At 40.3% G+C, this 19,987-nt stretch overlaps 2 protein-coding genes across 3 annotated transcripts; one reads left to right on the top strand and one right to left on the bottom strand.

Moving 5' to 3' along the window:
- The first annotated feature begins 17 nt into the window (after positions 1–17).
- Positions 18–17,300, top strand: LOC135704622 (gamma-tubulin complex component 2 homolog). Of its 2 annotated transcripts, XM_065226089.1 has the most exons (6): positions 18–192; positions 257–2,318; positions 2,379–2,522; positions 2,726–2,830; positions 16,843–16,994; positions 17,057–17,300. In XM_065226089.1, the coding sequence occupies exons 1-6, from the start codon at positions 140–142 to the stop codon at positions 17,097–17,099; spliced, it is 2,559 nt and encodes an 852-aa protein (XP_065082161.1). In that variant the 5' UTR covers positions 18–139; the 3' UTR covers positions 17,100–17,300. The 2 variants fall into 2 exon arrangements, with proteins under 2 accessions (XP_065082161.1, XP_065082162.1); XM_065226090.1 differs by lacking the exon at positions 2,726–2,830 and having other exon boundaries at positions 19–192; positions 17,057–17,299.
- Positions 17,301–17,424: 124 nt separating this feature from the next.
- LOC135704630 (zinc finger protein 700-like) lies at positions 17,425–19,653 on the bottom strand. The gene is made up of 6 exons (XM_065226104.1): positions 19,478–19,653; positions 18,370–19,406; positions 18,096–18,303; positions 17,852–18,021; positions 17,646–17,787; positions 17,425–17,571 (listed from the first exon to the last, which is right to left on the bottom strand). The coding sequence occupies exons 1-6, from the start codon at positions 19,631–19,633 to the stop codon at positions 17,440–17,442; spliced, it is 1,845 nt and encodes a 614-aa protein (XP_065082176.1). The 5' UTR covers positions 19,634–19,653; the 3' UTR covers positions 17,425–17,439.
- Between the last annotated feature and the right edge of the window lie 334 nt (positions 19,654–19,987).

Genomic DNA, 19,987 nt, shown 5'->3' with positions numbered 1-19,987 from the left:
GATGAACAGAAACATTCCTGTGCACAGTTTTGCTTGATTGTGGTCAACCGACAAACATTTTTCAGTATTTTGTGGTGTTTTTCGGTGAAATTTCGTACAAATGTGTCGGTAGGTTAGTGTCCCATTACAGTGAGCGAAAATGTCTGAGCTGAAAGCAAAGAAAATCCTTGCGGAGCTGGTGAAAAAATCAGGGTAAGTCACAACGGATTGGTTTGTTTACAACCGTGCCGTTCTCAAATTATCTGGTTGCTTGCAGATGCACCTATTCCGTGGATAACGTCCTGACCATTTTCCGGAACAAGGATGCGAAATATAGCAATAAACGGTTGGGAGCATTGCTGACCCAGCTGTTCAAAACCACCCCGAACGGGGCCAAGTATGTGGACGAATTTGTGTCCTCCAATTCGAAGGATACGTACGCGGCCTTGGTTCTGGTGCTGAACAATTTCCTGCAGGATTGCAAGACTCAGCATTCGGAAAAGTCCGTAGTGCAAGCGGAAAAGGCACAGCCTCCGGTCGTAGATTCCGTCTCCAAGCGGGTGACACTGTTCGAAACTCCTCCACTGTCGTCGACTCGAATCGCCGTTCCGGAGCAGATCACTCCGGAGAACGTGCAAGAAATCAGGGAGAAACTCGTACAGGCGGCGATCGGATCGGCGGCGAACCGATCGTCCGGTTCGATACCAGCTGCGCTAGTTCCGCAAACGTTCGACTACATGGCCAAGAAGGGGCCGATCGTCTCGTGGAACTTCAACTACGAGGAGCTCTATCCGATGCAGAACAAGAATGTGGCCGCCATTCCGCTGAGTTCGCAAGAGCCGATCGTCCTGAAAGAGTTGCTGGACTGTTTGATGGGGGTGAAGGGATCGTTGATTGCGCCGAAGAAGACAATCCATTCACCGGGTTTGTATCCGGTGGAGTTTGAAGTGTCCGATCAGATCGGGGAATCGCTGAAGGACATGGTGAGGGAGATTCTCCCGTTGGCATCGCATTACTCACAGGTGCAGGATTTCATCGCAGCATCGAGCTCCCTCGAAAGTGGGCAGGTCTTGCAAGCTCTACGGGCAGCACTTCAGACCATCATAAACGATTACTATCTCTCGATAACGCAGCTGGAGGAGCTGTTCCTCAAGCAGCAGCTTACGTTCCACAAGCTACTCTACTTGCTGCGTCCAGTTTTTCACACGATGGAAGTGCTAGCGGAAATTGTGACCGCAATTAGGCAGACCAATTGTCGAGGCGGAACGGTCCTTACGCTGCTGCATGACAAAATCACTTCCACTATGGGAGACGAGAAGAGTCAGAAGGTGTTGATCCATCTGATCGAGATGGCTGCTGTACCCTACATGGAAATGCTGCAGCTATGGATCTTCAATGGGGTAATTCATGACCCTCGTAAGGAGTTTTTAATCGAACATCACGAGATGGATCTCAACGAGAACGAGCTAATGGACTACTGGGAGAAGCAGTACACGATACGAATGGATAAGGTTCCCTGCATCCTGAACAAATATGCCGACATCATTCTACGCACCGGGAAATACCTGAACGTTATCCGAGAATGCGGAAGCTCCGTAGACTATAACCAGCAGATCTGCGTCACACTAAAGTACACTCATTCCGAACATCAGACGTACATCAAGTCCATAGAAGATGCGTACAACTACGCTTCTTCTTCGCTACTGAACCTGATCATGGACAAGTACAATCTGATGGGTCGGTTGTACTCCGTGAAGCGTTACTTCCTTCTACAGCAAGGGGATTTCATCGATCAATTTATGGATACCTGCGAGGAAGATCTGAACAAGGACGTCGATGACCTTCGTCCAATGCGACTGGAGAATCTCCTCGAGGTCACACTCAACATGTCCTCTGCTCGGTACGACGAATATCACGACGACCTCAAAACCATGCTTCTGCCCTACGGAATCGTCACTCAGATTTCCAAGATCGTCAAAAAAGAGGACGTCTTCCTGGACACCCTTGGCGATACATCCCAGCTGAAAGGAATCGAATGCTTCACTTTCAACTATAACGCCCAGTGGCCAGTTTCCATCGTACTGAACCGGTGGACCATCTCCAAGTATCAGATGATTTTCCGACTGCTGTTCTATCTCAAGTACGTCGAGCGGATACTGTGCCGTGTTTGGATTGCCAACAATCGAACCAAGCAGTTCGCACCGCAAACGGCCAAATTGTACCGGTCGGCATTTACCCTGCGGCAGAAGATGCTCATAGCCATCCAGAACTTTGAGTCGTACATGATGATCGAGGTGATCGAACCCAACTGGCACCTCTTCTATCAGAACATCAAACAGGTAAGTTCGATCGTTATACATCTCTCCGAAAAAAAAACCGCTCTTCACTCAATTTCGCAGATTAAAAACATCGACGACGTCCTGAACTACCATCAGGACTTTCTGGACCAGTGCATAAAAAACTGCATGTTGACGGATCCCGATCTTCTGAAAGCTGTCATCAATCTCTGCAACATTTGCATTCAGTTTTGCACCTTTCTAGCGGTAAGTCCTTCAAACAACTTCTCACCCATTCCAAAAACCAATAGCACAAATAGCAGCCACCTTTAAAATATTGTGTGTCTCTTTCTCTCTCCACATTTTTGTTTTATTCATTTAACGGGGACGCTGCTTTTGTAATGTGCGTGTATTGAAATGCCTGTGCGTGTCAAAATAAACCCCAAACGGAACAAACAAACAAACTGCAGGAGGCACAGCGACATTTCATTGATGCCGAGCTCTGTTCGATGTTGGCCTCAACCGATGAGTTTTCGCTTTCCTCCGAGTCGGACTATGACTTTGCATGCCAACAGGTATACTCAAACCTAGTTTAGGAAGAAGAAGTTTTGTGTTGTTTAATTTTTATGTTCCATCACTGTTCGTTGCTAATGGACACGGAAGTTACAAATCCTAGATCGTATTAACAAAGTGGCACCTGCTCCTATCCTAAAGCAATAGATTTCACCAGATAACGCTTGCTAAAATGTGTTCCTATGCCGTTGATAACGCTCATTGTTACATGCTTACTTTGAGGGGTACCAGTCTATAGCAGGTATTTGAATCTACGCCGAAAGGGGAATTCTACGCCAATCGCGTCCTCTCGCCATGGTCCTAATATCAACCGCAGCTGCAATATCATCACCTTCCACCGCAAGCTAAAACCTATTGCATTCAATTATACGATCGATAACCAACCTCTATGATACTACCATAGAGGTAACTCTAAGACCAGAAGGTCCCGAAGAAACGTGCTCAACTTTTTGGCTCAGCTCGGTCCCAAGCTAATCGATGCACCCCTCGAAACATACACGGCGAATGAGAACGACTCAAATTTGAGTTTTGTTCACTCATAATCGCCAAAAGTGCAGGAACTCAGCGATGAGTTAATTTACCTCATGTTTTCCCAGGGTTTTCCAGGCTTTTCCAGGGAAAAATTCCCGAATTTGAGAAAAGTAAAGATTGGATTCACTCAGTCTATTGGTACTATCATAGAGGTAACTCTAAGACCACTGGGTCCCGAAGAAAATCATTATTATTTTTGGCTCACTCAGTACCAGAACAACGGTCCCAAGCAGTCCCAAGCTATTTCACTCACCCCTGCATGTTCTGCATGAATCCACACACCCCTGATGATATCTGTCAAACTTTCATAGCGAATCAAAACAAACATAGTGTAGTAATAGAACTTCAACTAGAATAGGGTACGTTAATCGTTTGCTTGGGACCAATAGGCTACTAAAGTGGTGAGCCAATTTAAAATCGTTAGTTTCGTATTGATTGTTGGTACTATTCCGAGGCTGAATAAAATTTTCGTCAATTTCCTCATTTTCCGGCTGATTTTTTAGGTTTTCCACAGGAAACCATGAGACAAATTTTACTCATCGCTGAGTTCCTGCACTTTTGGCGATTATGAGTGAACTAAACTCAAATTTGAGTCGTTCTCATTCGCCGTGTACTCAGAGGGGCGGAGAGAATGTTTTGAGCCAAATGAACTGTCAAAATCTGAGCTAATCAAACATTCCAATTAGAATTTTTCCGAGGATTTCTTATTCTTACTAGAATAAATTTGAGAGTATTGCAATCGAACAGAAATTCAATCACCTTTATGTTTTGTGTGCTTCTCAAATTCAACTAGTTTTTGGAACCAAAAACAATATTCTAACTCTATTGATTAATTGATCTTCGTTGGTTAATGAATGGCACCAAGAAATGTGCAAAATATTGCGATGCAATCAATTATTATTTTGCACGTAAATCGAATCAAAAATAAAAGTCATTTGAAATGCTAACTTCTAGCAAGGGTTGCAAGATAATTTAGGAACAAATCCCTGCTGCCGAATTGTATTTTGTTTTCTCCGCCTATCTCTCCCTTTGAGTATTTCTAGTGGAAACTAACGATTTTAAATTAGCTCACTACTTGACTAGCCTATTGGTCCCAAGTACATCTATAAGCGTATCCCATTCTAGTCGAAATTCTAGTACTACACTATGTTTTGATTCGCTACACGGCGAATGAGAACGACTCAAATTTGAGTTTAGTTCACTCATAATCGCCAAAAGTGCAGGAACTCAGCGATGAGTTTAATTTTTTCTCATGGTTTCCTGTGGAAAACCTAAAAAATCTGCTGGAAAATGAGGAAATTGACGAAATTTTTATTCAGTCTCGGAGTAGTACCAATAGACTGAGTAAATCCACCCGCATAAACAATAATTCAGTGCCAACATTTGGCACTGAATTATAAAAAGCGCCTAACCGCCAAATCGGGATATTATCCCAAATTTATGTGGTTTGGTTGTATCATCTATAGTCCTCTCCAGGCGGGTTCGTATTGGTGCGATTTGCGTGTGTTAGTGAGATGAAAATTTTTGTTAGCTGTGAGAAATTTTTTGTTTGTTGTTAGAACTGTCATTCTAAAGTAAAAATAAACAACAAAACAAAAACAAACCCTACGCTTGCACGGTAACAGTCAAGTACCCTTTTGTGAGTAAAGCTTAACCCATTTTTGATAAAGGTGGCTTTACTCATTAATGAGTAAATTATTTTAACAACAATGAGTTTCTGCTAACAGTAGCTAACAGTTACTACTTAATTGGCATAATGAATTACTCATTAATTAGTGGTGCCAATTTTATTGATAATGGGTTCACTTTGACTCATAAATGGATGTTTGATTCTTACCGTGCACATGACAGTATAGGCTAGTGTGTGTAAAACTATGTTATTAGTGTAGTGTTCGTGAGATCCTGCTTGGAGAACTCAATGATATCGATAGTGTATGGTACCCGTTTATTAGGGCAATCTTTACTTTTCTCAAATTCGGGAATTTTTCCCTGGAAAATCCTGGAAAAACCTAGGAAAACATTAGGCAAATTTACTCATCGCTGAGTTCCTGCACTTTTGGCGATTATGAGTGAACTAAACTCAAATTTGGGTTGTTCTCATTCGACGTGTATGAAAGTTTGACAGATGAAATGAGGGGTTCGTGGATTTTCCTATGTTTCGAGGGGTGCCTCGATTAGCTTGGGACCGAAGATAGTACCAGAGCTGAGCCAAAATGTTGAGCACGTTTCTTCGGTTGTTTTTTTTTTTAAACTTTATTTAAGAGATTTTTAGCCTTAGGCTAGATCATCTCTTAATACGTTTCTTCGGGACCTTCTTTATGGATACACCATAGAGGTAACTATATGTTGGATACACTGCTTCCACTGGAGATGACCTCTACTACTGCATTTGTAAGACGAGGTCTTTCACTTTTTGGGTTTGGTACGTTTGGGTTTCACGTCTTTCCGACGTCGTTTGCAAGCTTTCCTGGAAAAATTAATTTTCGATCGTTGGTGACTCCGGAACTGCAACTAGTGCTAGAATTGCAGCTACTGCACGACGGACTTGCTTTCTGAGTCGGAAGTGGAACCATAGAGGTAACTCTAAGACTAGAAGGTCCCGAAGAAACGTGCTCAACTTTTTGGCTCTGCTCTGGTACTCTCTTCGGTCCCAAGCTAATCGATGCACCCCTCGAAACATAGGAAAATCCACTAACCCTTCATTTTATCTGTCAAACTTTCATAGCGAAATAGAGATGAACTAGCCTAAGGCTAAAAATCTCTTTAATAAAGAATTAAAAAAAAAATCATAGCGAATCAAAACAAACATTGTGTAGTACTAGAATTTCGACTAGAATGGGGTACGTTAATCGTTTGCTTGGGACCAATAGGCTAGTCAAGTAGTGAGCCAATTTCAAATCGATAGTTTGTTGGTGGAACCAGGCTTGCAATTGCTCATTACAGCTAAAATTTTATTTTTCGTAATAATGAAACAAATATAGGGGAATTTACGTATTCTCGTCAATCTAAGCAGCGTCCGAACTTCTATTAGCGATTTCTCAGCGTCACACACATACATGAAAGGTTTGTTTGTTGACATTTATCTGCTGCTTGCTGTTCTACCAATTCCAATCGACAGAATTGATCAAAACGGGTTGAACATGTTTTTACAACGCTCCAAACTTCTCAGGTGAGTGTGACTATTGTCGGCAGTCTCTTTTTCTTCGGCACCCTTTCCATTTTAACTGCGTGTTAACCAGCTGTTCTATTATCGGCAACTCGAAATCAGCCGTATTTTGTAGTGTGTATATTTCATTTAAAGAAATATATGGCATAACAGGATTGCACAGTCGTGAAAATGTAATCAGATTGAAGCTGAAAAGGTAAGGAATCGGCATAATACCAACAATCAATACGAAACTATCGATTTGAAATTGGCTCACTACTTGACTAGCCTATTGGTCCCAAGCAAATCGATTAACGTATCCCATTCTAGTTGAAATTATAGTACTACACTATGTTTGTTTTGATTCTCTATGAAAGTTTGACAGATGAAATGAGGGGTTCGTGGATTTTCCTATGTTTCGAGGGGTACATCGATTAGCTTGGGACCGAAGATAGTACCAGAGGTGAGCCAAAAAGCTGAGCACATTTCTTCGGGACCTACTAGTCTTAGAGTTACCTCTATGATAATACCATAGAGGTAACTCTAAGACCACTGGGTCCCGAAGAAAATCATTATTATTTTTGGCTCACTCAGTACCAGAACAACGGTCCCAAGCAGTCCCAAGCTATTTCACTCACCCCTGCATGTTCTGCATGAATCCACACACCCCTGATGTTATCTGTCAAACTTTCATAGCGAATCAAAACAAACATAGTGTAGTAATAGAATTTCAACTAGAATAGGGTACGTTAATCGTTTGCTTGGGACCAATAGGCTACTAAAGTGGTGAGCCAATTTAAAATCGTTAGTTTCGTATTGATTGTTGATAATACCTTCAGCGAAGAGTTTTGATGGGAAAATACAGTGAAATTAACGTTTCAATTTCGGTTGCCGAAAACAGTCAATGGGTGCCGAAGCCATAATTTACCCTATACTATAACGATAATTTTTATTTTTAAGATGCAAGAAGAGGTGGTAAAGTTTGTGTATTACATATAAAATTTGACAATTTGCTTTCAAAAGGTCACAACTAGCGATTTTATGATAGCTGATTGCTCGCTCATCGCGTTGCTTATCGTTACAGCACAAACGAAGTGACAGACGGAGCGGCTCGAAAACATTGGTGACTAACCAGCTATTGCAATTTTTCAGTGTACCACATGGCAACACCACTACTACTGGATTGTACCACATGGCAACACTACTACTAGATTGAACTAGCATTTTCACCAAATGTACTAGAATGCTTTGGTACTATCTCTTTCACTCTACTCAAAACTTAAATGCATAAAAAAATGACAAAATAATACGCACTCTTTGCACACTGTCAAAGAATCATTGTACACAAAATCAACTTTGTTCAAATCAAAACAAAAAAACTAACCCATCTGGTGGATGATGGCACAAGCTTCCAAGAAAATTCTATTACAGTGAACCACATTATTTAAATGGATTTCTTCGCCAGTTAGTCGTCTGTCACTTCGTTTGTGGTTACAGCTAATCGCTATTGTGACCCTCTGAAAGCTAAATTGACATGTTTTATGTGTCATACACACACTTTACCATCTCTTTTTGCATCTTGTGAATAAGAATTATCTCATAGCTTCATAAATCCGAAAAATGGCATTTTAGCTGTAATGAGCATTTGCAAGCTTGGGTGGAACTCTCATTACTGCTGTCTGCGCCACCGGATGAGATGCCCTGTCGGCGTTTGGTGGCTTTATGCTTACGAATGGTAACCGTGGCTTGAACAATAGTCCTCCGTGGCTGGGTTCTGCCTCGTATTGTTTTTTGACTAGTCCCTTCAGTCGAGGTTTAGCCTCTGGTTTACCGCAGTACTTCTCTACGAGCTTCTCCATTTCACCATTTGCACTTCCGCCACCAGAAAGCGTGGGCGTTACGTTATTATACGCAGAAATTAAAATCGTCAAGGCCGGCGCACAATGCATACGTTTTCGGGTTTTTTGACAGATAATGCATGGGCTAACTATCAAAAAACCCGAAAATGTATCCATTGTGCGCCGGCCTTCATCCTCCAGCAGAGATCGAAATTTTCGCCTACACTCAAAAAATATTGAAATCTAAATAGTATAAAAGTTACGCTAAATAGCAACTCTCCGTACCGACGCAAAGGTCGGTATAAAGGTAGAGAATGCAAACTTAGTATAAAAATGGTTTATGCGTGCCATAGTATAAAATCGAAACATACTCACAATGCATAGATACGGTTTATTCAAGAGAATGTATTTTCGCTTCTTTATTTCATTTATGGTAAATATTATTGTTTTCAAATAAAAATAAATAATTGTCTCAGGAAGCTTTTTTCATTAGTTTATTTTTTATTAATAATATTTAAAAAAAATACTTACAATTTCGATGCTGCCCAGCAGATTACAGGCGCAGTAGAAATCCACTGGGACAAAGCCCTTCACCAGCACGAAGCTCCGAAGGGAATCCAGATGTTCTTATTCCTGTCATTTTAGTAAACACTGATCGAATTCCACTCCGTTATTCGGACTTAGTATAATTTTGACGAAAATTTTAATCGAACCAATGTATAAATTTTGAAAAACCATAAAATGCATAAAACTTAATCTATATTCGTTTTGTAATATTTTTGAGTGTACTTGAGAAGAGAAACCTCGCGTAACATTTGAAAAGGGCCTATGTCCAAAATGTAAACAATCCAGAAAATGAATTGTAAATTTTTCCGCCAGTATTTAATTCCTATATAAATAAATTGAAGTATTTTAGGCATTTATATTGTTCACAATAACAATAGTTACTATATCTCAGTACACAACATCCAAAACATGCGAAACGTTTTCAAAAATACATGAAAATCGATAAAAATTTAATATCACAGTAATAAGCCTCTTTGTGAATCTTTAAATTGTTAGGCCCTTTTTGTTAAGCCGTTGTGCTTGTCATCATAAATTGTAGGCCCTTTGCTAAGCCTTTTCTTAACGTTAAATAAATCATCGGCCCTGTCTCAAGCAGTAGGGCCTAGCTTTGATTTGAAATTTTTAAATCATCGGCCCTTCTACGTCGCTAGGCTTATGAATGGAACCTCATCGAACGAAAAAAATATATGTTAGGCCCGAGGTTAGGCCGTTTTAGCATGAATGATTGGAAAAATTTCGTGGATCGGCCGTTTTTAAAATCAAGTTATTTTTAATGATTTTTATCGTTAATGCGGAACATTCTTATACGACTGGTAGCTAATTACCAGTGCTACAGAATGGTATCAAAAATCGGTTTGTTTACATTTTGATCATAGGCCCTATTCAAATGTTACGCGAGAAACGTCATATATCACCTGCTAGGAGAAATAGATGAGAATGTGAGAAGCGAGAGAATATTATACGCTCACAGCAGTTTTCGCGAGAAAAGCAACAGCGAATTATTTTTTTCGGAGAGCATGAGCGGCAGATAAATCGTTTCTTTTTCAGTGAATTCTTGATGCCGATAATGATTTTTCACTTCTTTCATACACCTGAAAAATCACTTTCCGCACGCAAGCGATGATCCGAAATTAAGAACCAAAACAACAGTTAGGGCACATCCATAAATTAGAGAATCTAAGGAGAGGAGGGTTCAAGAAACTTTCAACATTTGTAACGGTAGGTACGGTAGGTAGGTGCATAAGGTACAGAAAAAACGCCACGAAGGGGGAGGGAAGGTCTAAAATTGATAAGAAAATTGCATCGTCATTTATGGATGACCATTATGATTTGACAGAAGGTATAAAAAAGAAATAAAAAAAATCTGCCGGGCTGGTTGAAACCAATGAAATGCAAACAGGTGAGGCTATGTGAAATCGTTGTCCCTTTCGTTCTGCCGCTGTTTAAATCGATAACACAGTATGATGTCACACTCCGTCAGCCATTTAATCAGCGGAAGAACAAAAGGGACAGCGAATTCCCAAGCCTCGACTGTTTACATCACATTGGGTTGGAACCGACCAATTTGGGGAGATATTTTTGACGTAGAACTACGTCTTTGTCGACTATACTGGGGTGCAAATCAAAAAATATGTGTGGTGAAGTAGTGTTAGGTTTTGAACGGTTGTAACTTTGTCATTTATAGATGAAATTAAAATCCAAATACGCCAATCGATAGGATATTACATTACGAACCTGCTGAAATAAATATTTTCCAATTTTTCTGTAATAAAACTTTTGAAAAATGTACAGATGATATTTTTATCACTGTTTTCATGAAATAAGCGTTTTTCCCAAACCCAGTCATCATAATCGAGTACCACTTGGTTGCACATCGCTCTGAAAAGATATAAATCAGCACTGCTGTCGCACTTCTGCTCAATTCAAAACAAACCAATCCCACTAAAGGTGGTCATACTTTAACAGGCCTGATAGGACTATAAACAGTAAATAATAATTAAAAATTTCAAAATAACTAAAGTTGAAAAGACGCATCTGTGTCACTTGAAAATTCATACATGTAAACCAAACAAATACAAGAAATATAGATCATTCAAACTCAAAAAGTCACTTCTGCTCATTACCGCTTCGGACGGCGTGGCGCTTGGTCCTGCAGTAAGCAGGAGCAAATCAGTGGTTAAAGGTGACTTGGGTCCCGTTCAACTAAGGGGCTGTTAATTAACTACGAGGGGGAGGGGGAGGAAGGTAGGAAGAATCCCAAAAAAATGTCTACGTAGTTAAATATCACCATCTTAGCGCCCCTCAGTGGGAATTTGTATGAGAGCGAGCTGAACATTTGTTAGTTTAGTGTCAAACAGTGGAGTTAATAATGAGAGAGAGAAGGATTAGTATTTTCCATTTAATTCCACTACTTTATTTGCTTATCCTTGACGGATACGCGTATTTCGTCTACAATGTGCAGACTTCTTCAGTGTCTTGTACTAATACAGTGAATATTCACTTCCAAAGAGATATACGTACTGTTTCAACTTGCGCCGGTGTACCTTAGCTATGATGTTTACTATCAAAACATTAAACAGGGGGAGAACCTGTATACAAGCTTTTGCTCTGACTTCGAAATTCAATAGCTGAATCCTCTAATTTTCAATTAATGTTTTACTAAGCACCTTCTTATTGGAAACCAAACGTTTAATTTGAGAAAAGTCACAGTATTCTATTTTGCAATCATTCTACGAACACGCTGTAAAGTACATAATGATGATGCATGGTAATTTTATGTTAGGGTTATCCTCCAAATTGGAGAACAAAGAGGTGCTTAAGCCCCGTATGATCGTTATACCCCTTCCTCTCCTACTTCGTTGACATATGAACCAACATTTTGTTCAATATTTAAAGTACCGTCTTCTGACAGGTAAAACAACTGCCTGTTGCGTTATCATAAAATGCAATCTTCACTTTCTTCTCTGCTTCAGAAACCTAACTTAAAGCTAATGATGGAGCTACTGAAAAAAATTAATGTATTTTTTGACAATTGTTTTATCCCACAACATGTATGGCGTATTTCTTTACTATACTGAGGTGCAAATCAACAAAAAATATGTGACGAAACAGTGTCAGTTCCTATTGCAGTCGATGTCGATGTCAAATTTAGTGTACATTGATCACAGCAAAATAACTTAACATTGATCAACCCAAAGTAGTTATGTAGGGGAAATTCTGTAAATTATTAACCATTACATTACATTTAAATACATTATCTCATGCGTAAGATGAACCGTGGTCTGATTATGCTAACATGAATTGTCGAGAGTTTTGAACCTGTTTCGGTTATAATAAAGATTAAGTATAATAATCAAAAATGCATGACATACATCAATTTTGCGTAATTCTACGTCATACTGCGGTCGTGTCTAGGACACAACCCTTTAATTTTTTCGCTCTTGGTAGTTTTCAGAGCCAAATGGGTGATGAAAAAGTATTTTCGTTGGTTTTTGAAGAGAGATATTTTCGGATTATGTATGAGAGAGGATAATGAATTATCGATGAAAAAGGAGAGATGAAAATGTGAACGGTTCACTACTCACCGAAAAGTAGCTTGAGTGAGGAAATGCGTATCGTGCAGCTGAGTGAGAATTTCTATCTCTGTCCTCCAGTAAGTTGAGTGAGCAACAAAACAAAAATACTAGAAATGTAAACATGTAAACATGGGCAATGGTGCCAGAATTGATTGAAACTTTGAAATTGGATGTGACGGAAGAGTGTTGAAGCAACAATCAATACGAAACTAACGATTTTAAATTGGCTCACCACTTTAGTAGCCTATTGGTCCCAAGCAAACGATTAACGTACCCTATTCTAGTTGAAATTCTATTACTACACTATGTTTGTTTTGATTCGCTATGAAAGTTTGACAGATAACATCAGGGGTGTGTGGATTCATGCAGAACATGCAGGGGTGAGTGAAATAGCTTGGTACTGCTTGGGACCGTTGTTCTGGTACTGAGTGAGCCAAAAATAATAATGATTTTCTTCGGGACCCAGTGGTCTTAGAGTTACCTCTATGGTTGAAGTGTGTTTTTGGTGTGTTAAGCAAGGGAGTGACCATTAGATTGAGGCGAAATTTGAAATTTTCGCTCCACAATGCTCAAACGGTTCCAAATTGGGCTCTGATCAGCTTCCCAAATTTTTGAACTCATTTAGTGAGAAACTGACTTGGCACACATTTAGAGATGAACTAGCCTAAGGCTAAAAATCTCTTTAATGAAGAATTCAACAAAAAAAAGTAAAGGGTTGTGTCCTAGACACGACCGCAGTATGACGTAGAACCACACAAAATTGATGTTTTTCATGCATTTTTGACTATTATACTTTATCTTAAAATTTTCAAGTATTTCAATGTTTCGGTTATGGTTGACTCAAAACAATTTACACATTTTTCTTGACAAATATCCATGTGAAATTCCACATGATTTTCATTTGACCACACATAAACAGAATCCACTCAGAAGTACACATGAAATTTACACGCAAATGAATAGTATGTGTGGTCACGCATGGTTTTTATATGTACATATATTAAGTATGTGGCCGACACATAGATATTGATTTGTTGATCACGTTGCAACAACTCATGTGTGGGACACATAAAAACAATATTTGAAATTTTGTTAGTGTTCAATGTTGGTTCAAGTATTTTTCCTGGAATGTAATAAATTATGAAAGTTCAAATGTATGGTCCTAAACAAGCCGTTACATATTTTGGTGTAGACACTGGTAACTATTTGAATTTCCATTATATGCAATTCAGTTTTAAAATCAACACTTTTAATTTTATTTGTGGCCCTTGAAAGGGCCGTTTGATGTTATGGTTCCGAAAGAACCGTTGGGTGATGTTGATATTCGTCCCTTCTAGGATGGTATGTTTAAAATTTATTTCCCGGAAAAAAGGGATCGTCAAAGTCTGTCTCGCTTTCGGGTTATTTTTTGTTGTGGGGGGGGGGGGGTTAGGAGAGGTATTTGAGGGGGGGGGTAGGAGAGGTATTTGAGGGGGGGAGGTAGGAAGGGTTTGATGGTGGAGAGAAGGGTAGGAGAGGTTTGATGGTGGGGGGGGGGGGGTAGGAGAGGTTGTTAAAAGGGCGAGAGGTTGTTGAGGGGGGGGGGGGGCGAGAGATTGTTGTGAAGGGCGGAGGGGGTTTACATTAATGCTTTTCCTCATTGTGGTCACGCCGTGATCCACCTTAAGCCGCTGATTTGGTCCAGCTTACTGTAGGACCAAGCACCACGCCGTCCGAAGCGACAATGAGCAAAAGCATGACAGCAGCGCTGTTTTATATCTTTTCAGGTTCAGAACCTGATAGAATTTCCCGCAGTTTTTTATGAATAGGGCGGAGCAGAAAGTTTCTTTTGTGCAGAATATGTAAAATAGGATGGACTTTGGATGTTAATATAATTGCATATATAGAGGCACCAGATATGTTTTACCGTCAGTTGTGTGTAATTCACCAACTGAATGTAATCAAGTATGTCTTCAATGCAATTTTTTGTTCAAATTTGGTAAAACTTGATTTTACTAATGATTGTGGTTTGTTTAAAAATTATTTCCCGGAAAAAAGGGATCGTCAAAGTCTGTCTCGCTTTCGGGTTATTTTTTGTTGTGGGGGGGGGGGTTAGGAGTGGTATTGGGGTGGGGGGGTTAGGAGAGGTATTTGAGGGGGGGTAGGGGGGGTTTGATGGTGGGGAGAGGGGTAGGAGAGGTTTGATGGTGGGGGGGGGGGTAGGAGAGGTTGTTGAGGGGGGGGCCGAGAGATTGTTGTGAAGGGTGGAGGGGGTTTACATTATTGCTTTTCCTCATTGTGGTCACGCCGTGATCCACCTTAAGCCTCTGATTTGGTCCTGCTTGCTGCAGGACCAAGCGCCACGCCGTCCGAAGCGTTAATGAGCAGTGGCATGAGAGCAGCGCTGATTTATATCTTTTCAGGTTCAAGCAGAATGATGTGCAACCAAGTGGTATATGTTTATGATGACTGGGTTTGGGAAAAGGCTTATTTCATGAAATCAGTGATAAAATTATAATTTGTACATTTTCAAAAGTTTAATTACAGAAAAATTGGAAAAATATTTATTTCAACAGGTTCGTAATGTAATATCCTATCGATTGGCGTATTTGGATTTTAATTTCATCTATAAATGACAAAGTTACAAGCGTTCAAAACCTAACACTCCTTCACCACACATATTTTTTGACTTGCACCCCAGTATAGTCGACAAAGACGTAGTTCTACGTCAAAAAAAAAAGCTTTGCACACATTATTTGAAGTTTATATGGGAATTACTATAGAGAAACCATAATTTCGGTTCATATCTATCTCAAAATTAGCCAGTTTACTCTAATTTAGATAATGACAGCTGAGCTTGTTTAAAAAATTTCAGCTACAACTTTGTTGAAGACCACTTTTCGATCAAATGTAAGGAACAAAAATTATTAATGATTCAAGTCACTGATGTCTTATGATTATGCTCAATCAACTGTTCAGCAGGCAACATTGGTGTTTATGGCGCGTAGAATAGAAGACAAAAATCATGGCTACTATGTCACACTGCAGAATACAGTGTTGCTCACAATACAGTTGCTTAATCTTGCCATAAGATTATCAATCTCTTCAACAATTAATAACTATTTAATTTGACATTTGGCTGAAAAACGATTTTCTGCAAAGTTGTAGCTGATAAAATTTCCCATAAGAATAGCAATAGAATGTGTTAATAGTACAATATGTTAAAAAGCTAGAAGACAACGAACAAAAAGTTTTGTTTCCCATACAAATTTCCATATAAACTTCAAATGGTTTGTGCCAAGTTAGATTCTTATCAAATAAGTTTAAACTTTCGGAGGCTAATCAGGACCCGATTTAAAACCGTTTGAACACGAAAATTTGCGGAGCGAAAATTTCAAATTTTGCATCAGTCTAGTGACCATCTACCATTAAATAGGCAGTACTTATTTAAGCTTCTCCATGTGTTCATTATTCTCGTCCAAATGTGTTCGTAAGGATTCAAATAAGTAACTATTGAAAAACAATTAGCATATTATTGATTTTAAACAAGAACTTTTTTGATGGATTCGATAATTTTAAGCTGTATGGAACATCTTTTTTTCTAGTCCTTTTTTTCATAAATACATTTTGGCATCTCAAAACAACCAAAAACCTTCTGGGAAATAAAGGGTGAACTAATTTGACATTTTTTTTTTATTTCATTTTCAAGTTCGATGGTATTTTGATTCTGGGTTTCAGTGCAGTTTCTTTGGCTAGAACGCCAGTTTTGAGTGTTAAGGGTCTTTTACAACATCTGTGCTCAATATTGGGGGGTTGCGAGCTTAATGAATGGGTCAAAGTGGGTCCCATTCGACAAAAGTTACGCCATATCAGGCATAACATTTGATAACGGCACAAAAGCATTTGTAAACAAACTTTCTAAGGCCCTTTACACGTGAACCAAAGTACGCCCACGCATAGCAACAACATCATCGGATAGGGGCAACTATCACCTTTCCGAAAATAGTATTGGTTTGCGTAGGCGTATTTTGGTTCGCGTGTAAAGGGCCTTAGAAAGTTTGTTTACAAATGCTTTTGTGCCGTTATCAAATGTTATGCCTGATATACTCGCAAGAGCAACCCTAGATATCTTGATTCGTGCACCTATGTCGATCTAGGCCCCGCCGTCTGACGTAATCGATAGCTTTTCTATAATTCGAGCAATATCGAAGAGGGAACCAACCGCAACGATTAACATATAGCATATTTGAATACGCCAAGCTGTCATTTAACAACAATAATCAATACATCACCACCAATATTCAAGACATCAACGACATGTTGGACTAGTTGCGTGCATTGCTTGATCAATTATAACTGTTCTTTTTCTCGTACCACAGGACGCCACCTCGATGGAACCGACCGAGACGTTCTCCGAACGGGTGGAGCACTTCCGTTGCGATTTCACCAATCAAATCAAGTCGCTGATGCACAAAATAACCGACATTGCCACGCAAAATCCTTCGGAAAAGTTTATCAATCTCATTCACAGGTAGGAAGTTGACGTTGAATTATTTCCATGGCTTGATACCCTTTCTTTGCGTGTATTTGCAGAATTAACTTCAACTCCTACTATAGCGATAATTTCGATAACTAATAGGCGATAGATCCCCGGCTGATTGGTAAGGACGGTACACCCCCCAATTCTTATGAATCCGTGTTGCCAAAGTACCTATATGTTCCTTTGTCACTCAAAACAATTCAATCGCAAACAGCAAACGAAAACGCTTAATACGCAAATGCTTTAGACAAAAGAATAAGCATTTGTAGATAATCTTACCCCTAGGGGTCAAAGGAGGATTTCGATCCGAAATTAAATGAAACATCAAATCGCTAGTAATAAAATCTATATAATTACAATTTCACTGTAAGCGAACAGCAGAAAAAAGTTTTCTACCCATTGTGGCGGGATAGTAGACAAAAAAAAAGAAATCCTCTCAACCAGCCTCATCCGCTACTGGTTCAATTTCGAAAATCACCACCTGCCCCTCGCAGGTTTCCATATGTTGCTTTTTCAGCTTTCGCGTTGCGAAAACGTACTCGCATTTGGGGCAACGTTCCACGGGTTTCTACAAAACGACAAATCGAGTGAGAGGGAGAGGGTTTATGATGGATTCGGCACGAAAGATTGTTCGATGCTTACCCTCAAAGCGCGCTGCTTTCCCATCAGTACCCCGGCTTTCGGTTTCACCCGTGCATTTGTATTCAAACCGTGAGCCAGGAACATGTGCCGGTTGTAGAAGGAATGATAACGGAAGTCACGGTTGCAGCAAACGTAATCCTCCCTAAAATGCAAATAGAGTAAAATTATAATTCTTCCAACGGTACCTACACAAGAAAATCACATACTGATACGTGATGCACATATGCTCGTTGAAGTCCTCCGGGGTTGCACAGCTGGTCAAACAGATGCCACACTCCAGATCCTGGGCGTTTTCGTGGCGAAGATTGTGCTCCTGGAGCTTTCCGTCCGACTCGAACGAGGTACAGCAAATTTCACACACGAAGTACGTTTGGATCTATGTGAGAGGATAGGAAATTTGACGAAACATGTTAATACCAATGAACCATCGATCGGAAAGATTTTACGTACGTCGTGAGCGCGTTCCATGTGCATCCGCAGTTTATCCCGCCGCCCGTAGGTCATCGGACAATGCTCGCAAGTGTAGCGAATCTCGGTATGCACCGTACGGATGTGCCTCCGCAGATGATTCGATGTTTTGAATGCCATCTCGCACTGATTGCAAGTATAGTTCCGTTCCACGGAATGTGTCAGCAGATGCTGCGTCAACAGCAGTTTGCTGCAAGCGAAAAAAAAAGTCCATAATTATTCCCACCCGATTTTCATCGAATCCAGCAGCACTTACTGTTTGAAACCCAGTCCACATTCGTGACACTCGAACAGTAATCGACTCATGTGTGCCTTCGTAACGTGTCGCTGCATTTCCACCTCACTTCTGAACATTTCATCGCACATTGAACACCGTACCGTCGGATCCCGTTCACGCTCGTGACTCCTCGTGTGGTTCTCCAAAGCAATCAAATGCTTCGTCACCTTACCGCAAACCATACAAATATGCGTACTGTGGGCATCATTTTTATGCTGCCTCAACAGCTCAAGCGAATCGAACAGATCTCCAGCACAGCTAACCCGATGGCATGACAATATTTCTACTTCATCACCGTGCACCCTGGCCAGGTGCTTCTCGAACTGAGAAGGGAATGTTGTTTTGAAAGTACATTTCAAACCGCACTGCTGCTCATCCACTTCCTCTTCCGGTAACCGAACGTAACGCCGCTTCTGTGGAGGCGGTTTCTCGTCTGCCGAGTAATCCACATCATCTTCCATATCAATTTCGTATTCTTCATCATCTTCAATCATCGTGTATTCAGACTTTAAATCTTCATCAAGCCCGGTAGTACTCTGACCTGCACCCGCATCAGGCACTTCCGCTTCTGACACCACCTCGCCATGAACTTCACTCTCATCATGCCGTTCTTCCAATGCCTTCTGAAACTCGCTCAAAAAACTAGGCACATCCAGCTTCTCTTCGACTCCGTCCTCGGAAAGTGCCATCACCTCTCCACAAACCTCTTCGTCGTCAACAGTTTCAACCTTGATGCATATCGTCGACGCAAGGTCATACTCATTGAACTCCTTCAGCATTTCCTCCACGCCAGCGTCCTCCCTATCGCATAGATCCAAATCCTTGAAAAGGACCTGAAGCTGCTGTTTTTCTCCGTCGAAGAGTTCCACCAAAGGCCGTTGATTGCCGCACTTGACATCGGCCAGACAACATGAAAAACGTTGAATCAGATCCAACTTCCGTTTGTACTTGTAGAATAACTCAAACACGTCCAAACAACTTTCGCACGCTTCCACCGGGAGGTAGCAAGCCAATTCCTAAAGCGAGATTTATCCGGTAAAAAAAATCAAACCACAATAATTATCGCAAATTGAAATTTTCAACTTACGAAGGGAACCTTCAGGCTGACTTCCTCAAGCATCTCGGAGATCGAGCTACCGAATGCGGGTCGGTAGCTATCTAGTGAAATTATTTCGGCTGATGATTTTGGTTGCAGGCATAGTCTGCACACGTTCGGAAAATTTTTCAACTTGAAAATAGTCATTTTAAAACGAATTTAAAATAAAAAAGACTTCCGAAATTTAAACATACACAAAGTGCAAAAGCGTCTGCCCAGATTTGTTGTTGTTTGGTTTTGACAGCACTATGTTTTGCATGTTTGGTAGCCGTATGCAGGGCTGTACTTAAAGCCAAGCTGAGTACAAATAGGTGTTCTAATGTGCTAAATTCGTGGTTGTTGGATTTTTGCTTGGAAGAGCTTTGCTCTAAAAAAGGTTTCTACCAAGCTTGGAAGATGACCGGTAATCAAAAATAACTGCATTTTTTTCGAAAAAATCATTTAATTTTGAATAACTGGGTAATCAAACAGTAATCAAAATAATCTTTAATAATTTGTAGG

Source organism: Ochlerotatus camptorhynchus, unplaced genomic scaffold (genome assembly GCF_037179485.1).
Source record: "Ochlerotatus camptorhynchus isolate MF236.1 unplaced genomic scaffold, CSIRO-AGI_Acam_v1.1 ptg000244l, whole genome shotgun sequence".
Classification (NCBI taxonomy): Eukaryota; Metazoa; Arthropoda; class Insecta; order Diptera; family Culicidae; genus Ochlerotatus; species Ochlerotatus camptorhynchus.
The sequence above is the reverse complement of the archived record's forward strand: the minus strand, read 5'-3'. Positions and strand labels throughout refer to the sequence as shown.

Coding starts and splice junctions, on each gene's coding strand:
- LOC135704622 (XM_065226089.1), top strand. CDS start 140: ATGTCTGAGCTGAAAGCAAAGAAAATCCTTGCGGAGCTGGTGAAAAAA. Junction 2,523..2,725: donor AGTTTTGCACCTTTCTAGCG/GTAAGTCCTTCA, acceptor AACAAACTGCAG/GAGGCACAGCGACATTTCAT. Junction 2,831..16,842: donor ATGACTTTGCATGCCAACAG/GTATACTCAAAC, acceptor CTCGTACCACAG/GACGCCACCTCGATGGAACC.
- LOC135704630 (XM_065226104.1), bottom strand. CDS start 19,633: ATGACTATTTTCAAGTTGAAAAATTTTCCGAACGTGTGCAGACTATGC. Junction 18,022..18,095: donor ACATGGAACGCGCTCACGAC/GTACGTAAAATC, acceptor CCTCTCACATAG/ATCCAAACGTACTTCGTGTG. Junction 17,572..17,645: donor GAAAGCAGCGCGCTTTGAGG/GTAAGCATCGAA, acceptor GTCGTTTTGTAG/AAACCCGTGGAACGTTGCCC.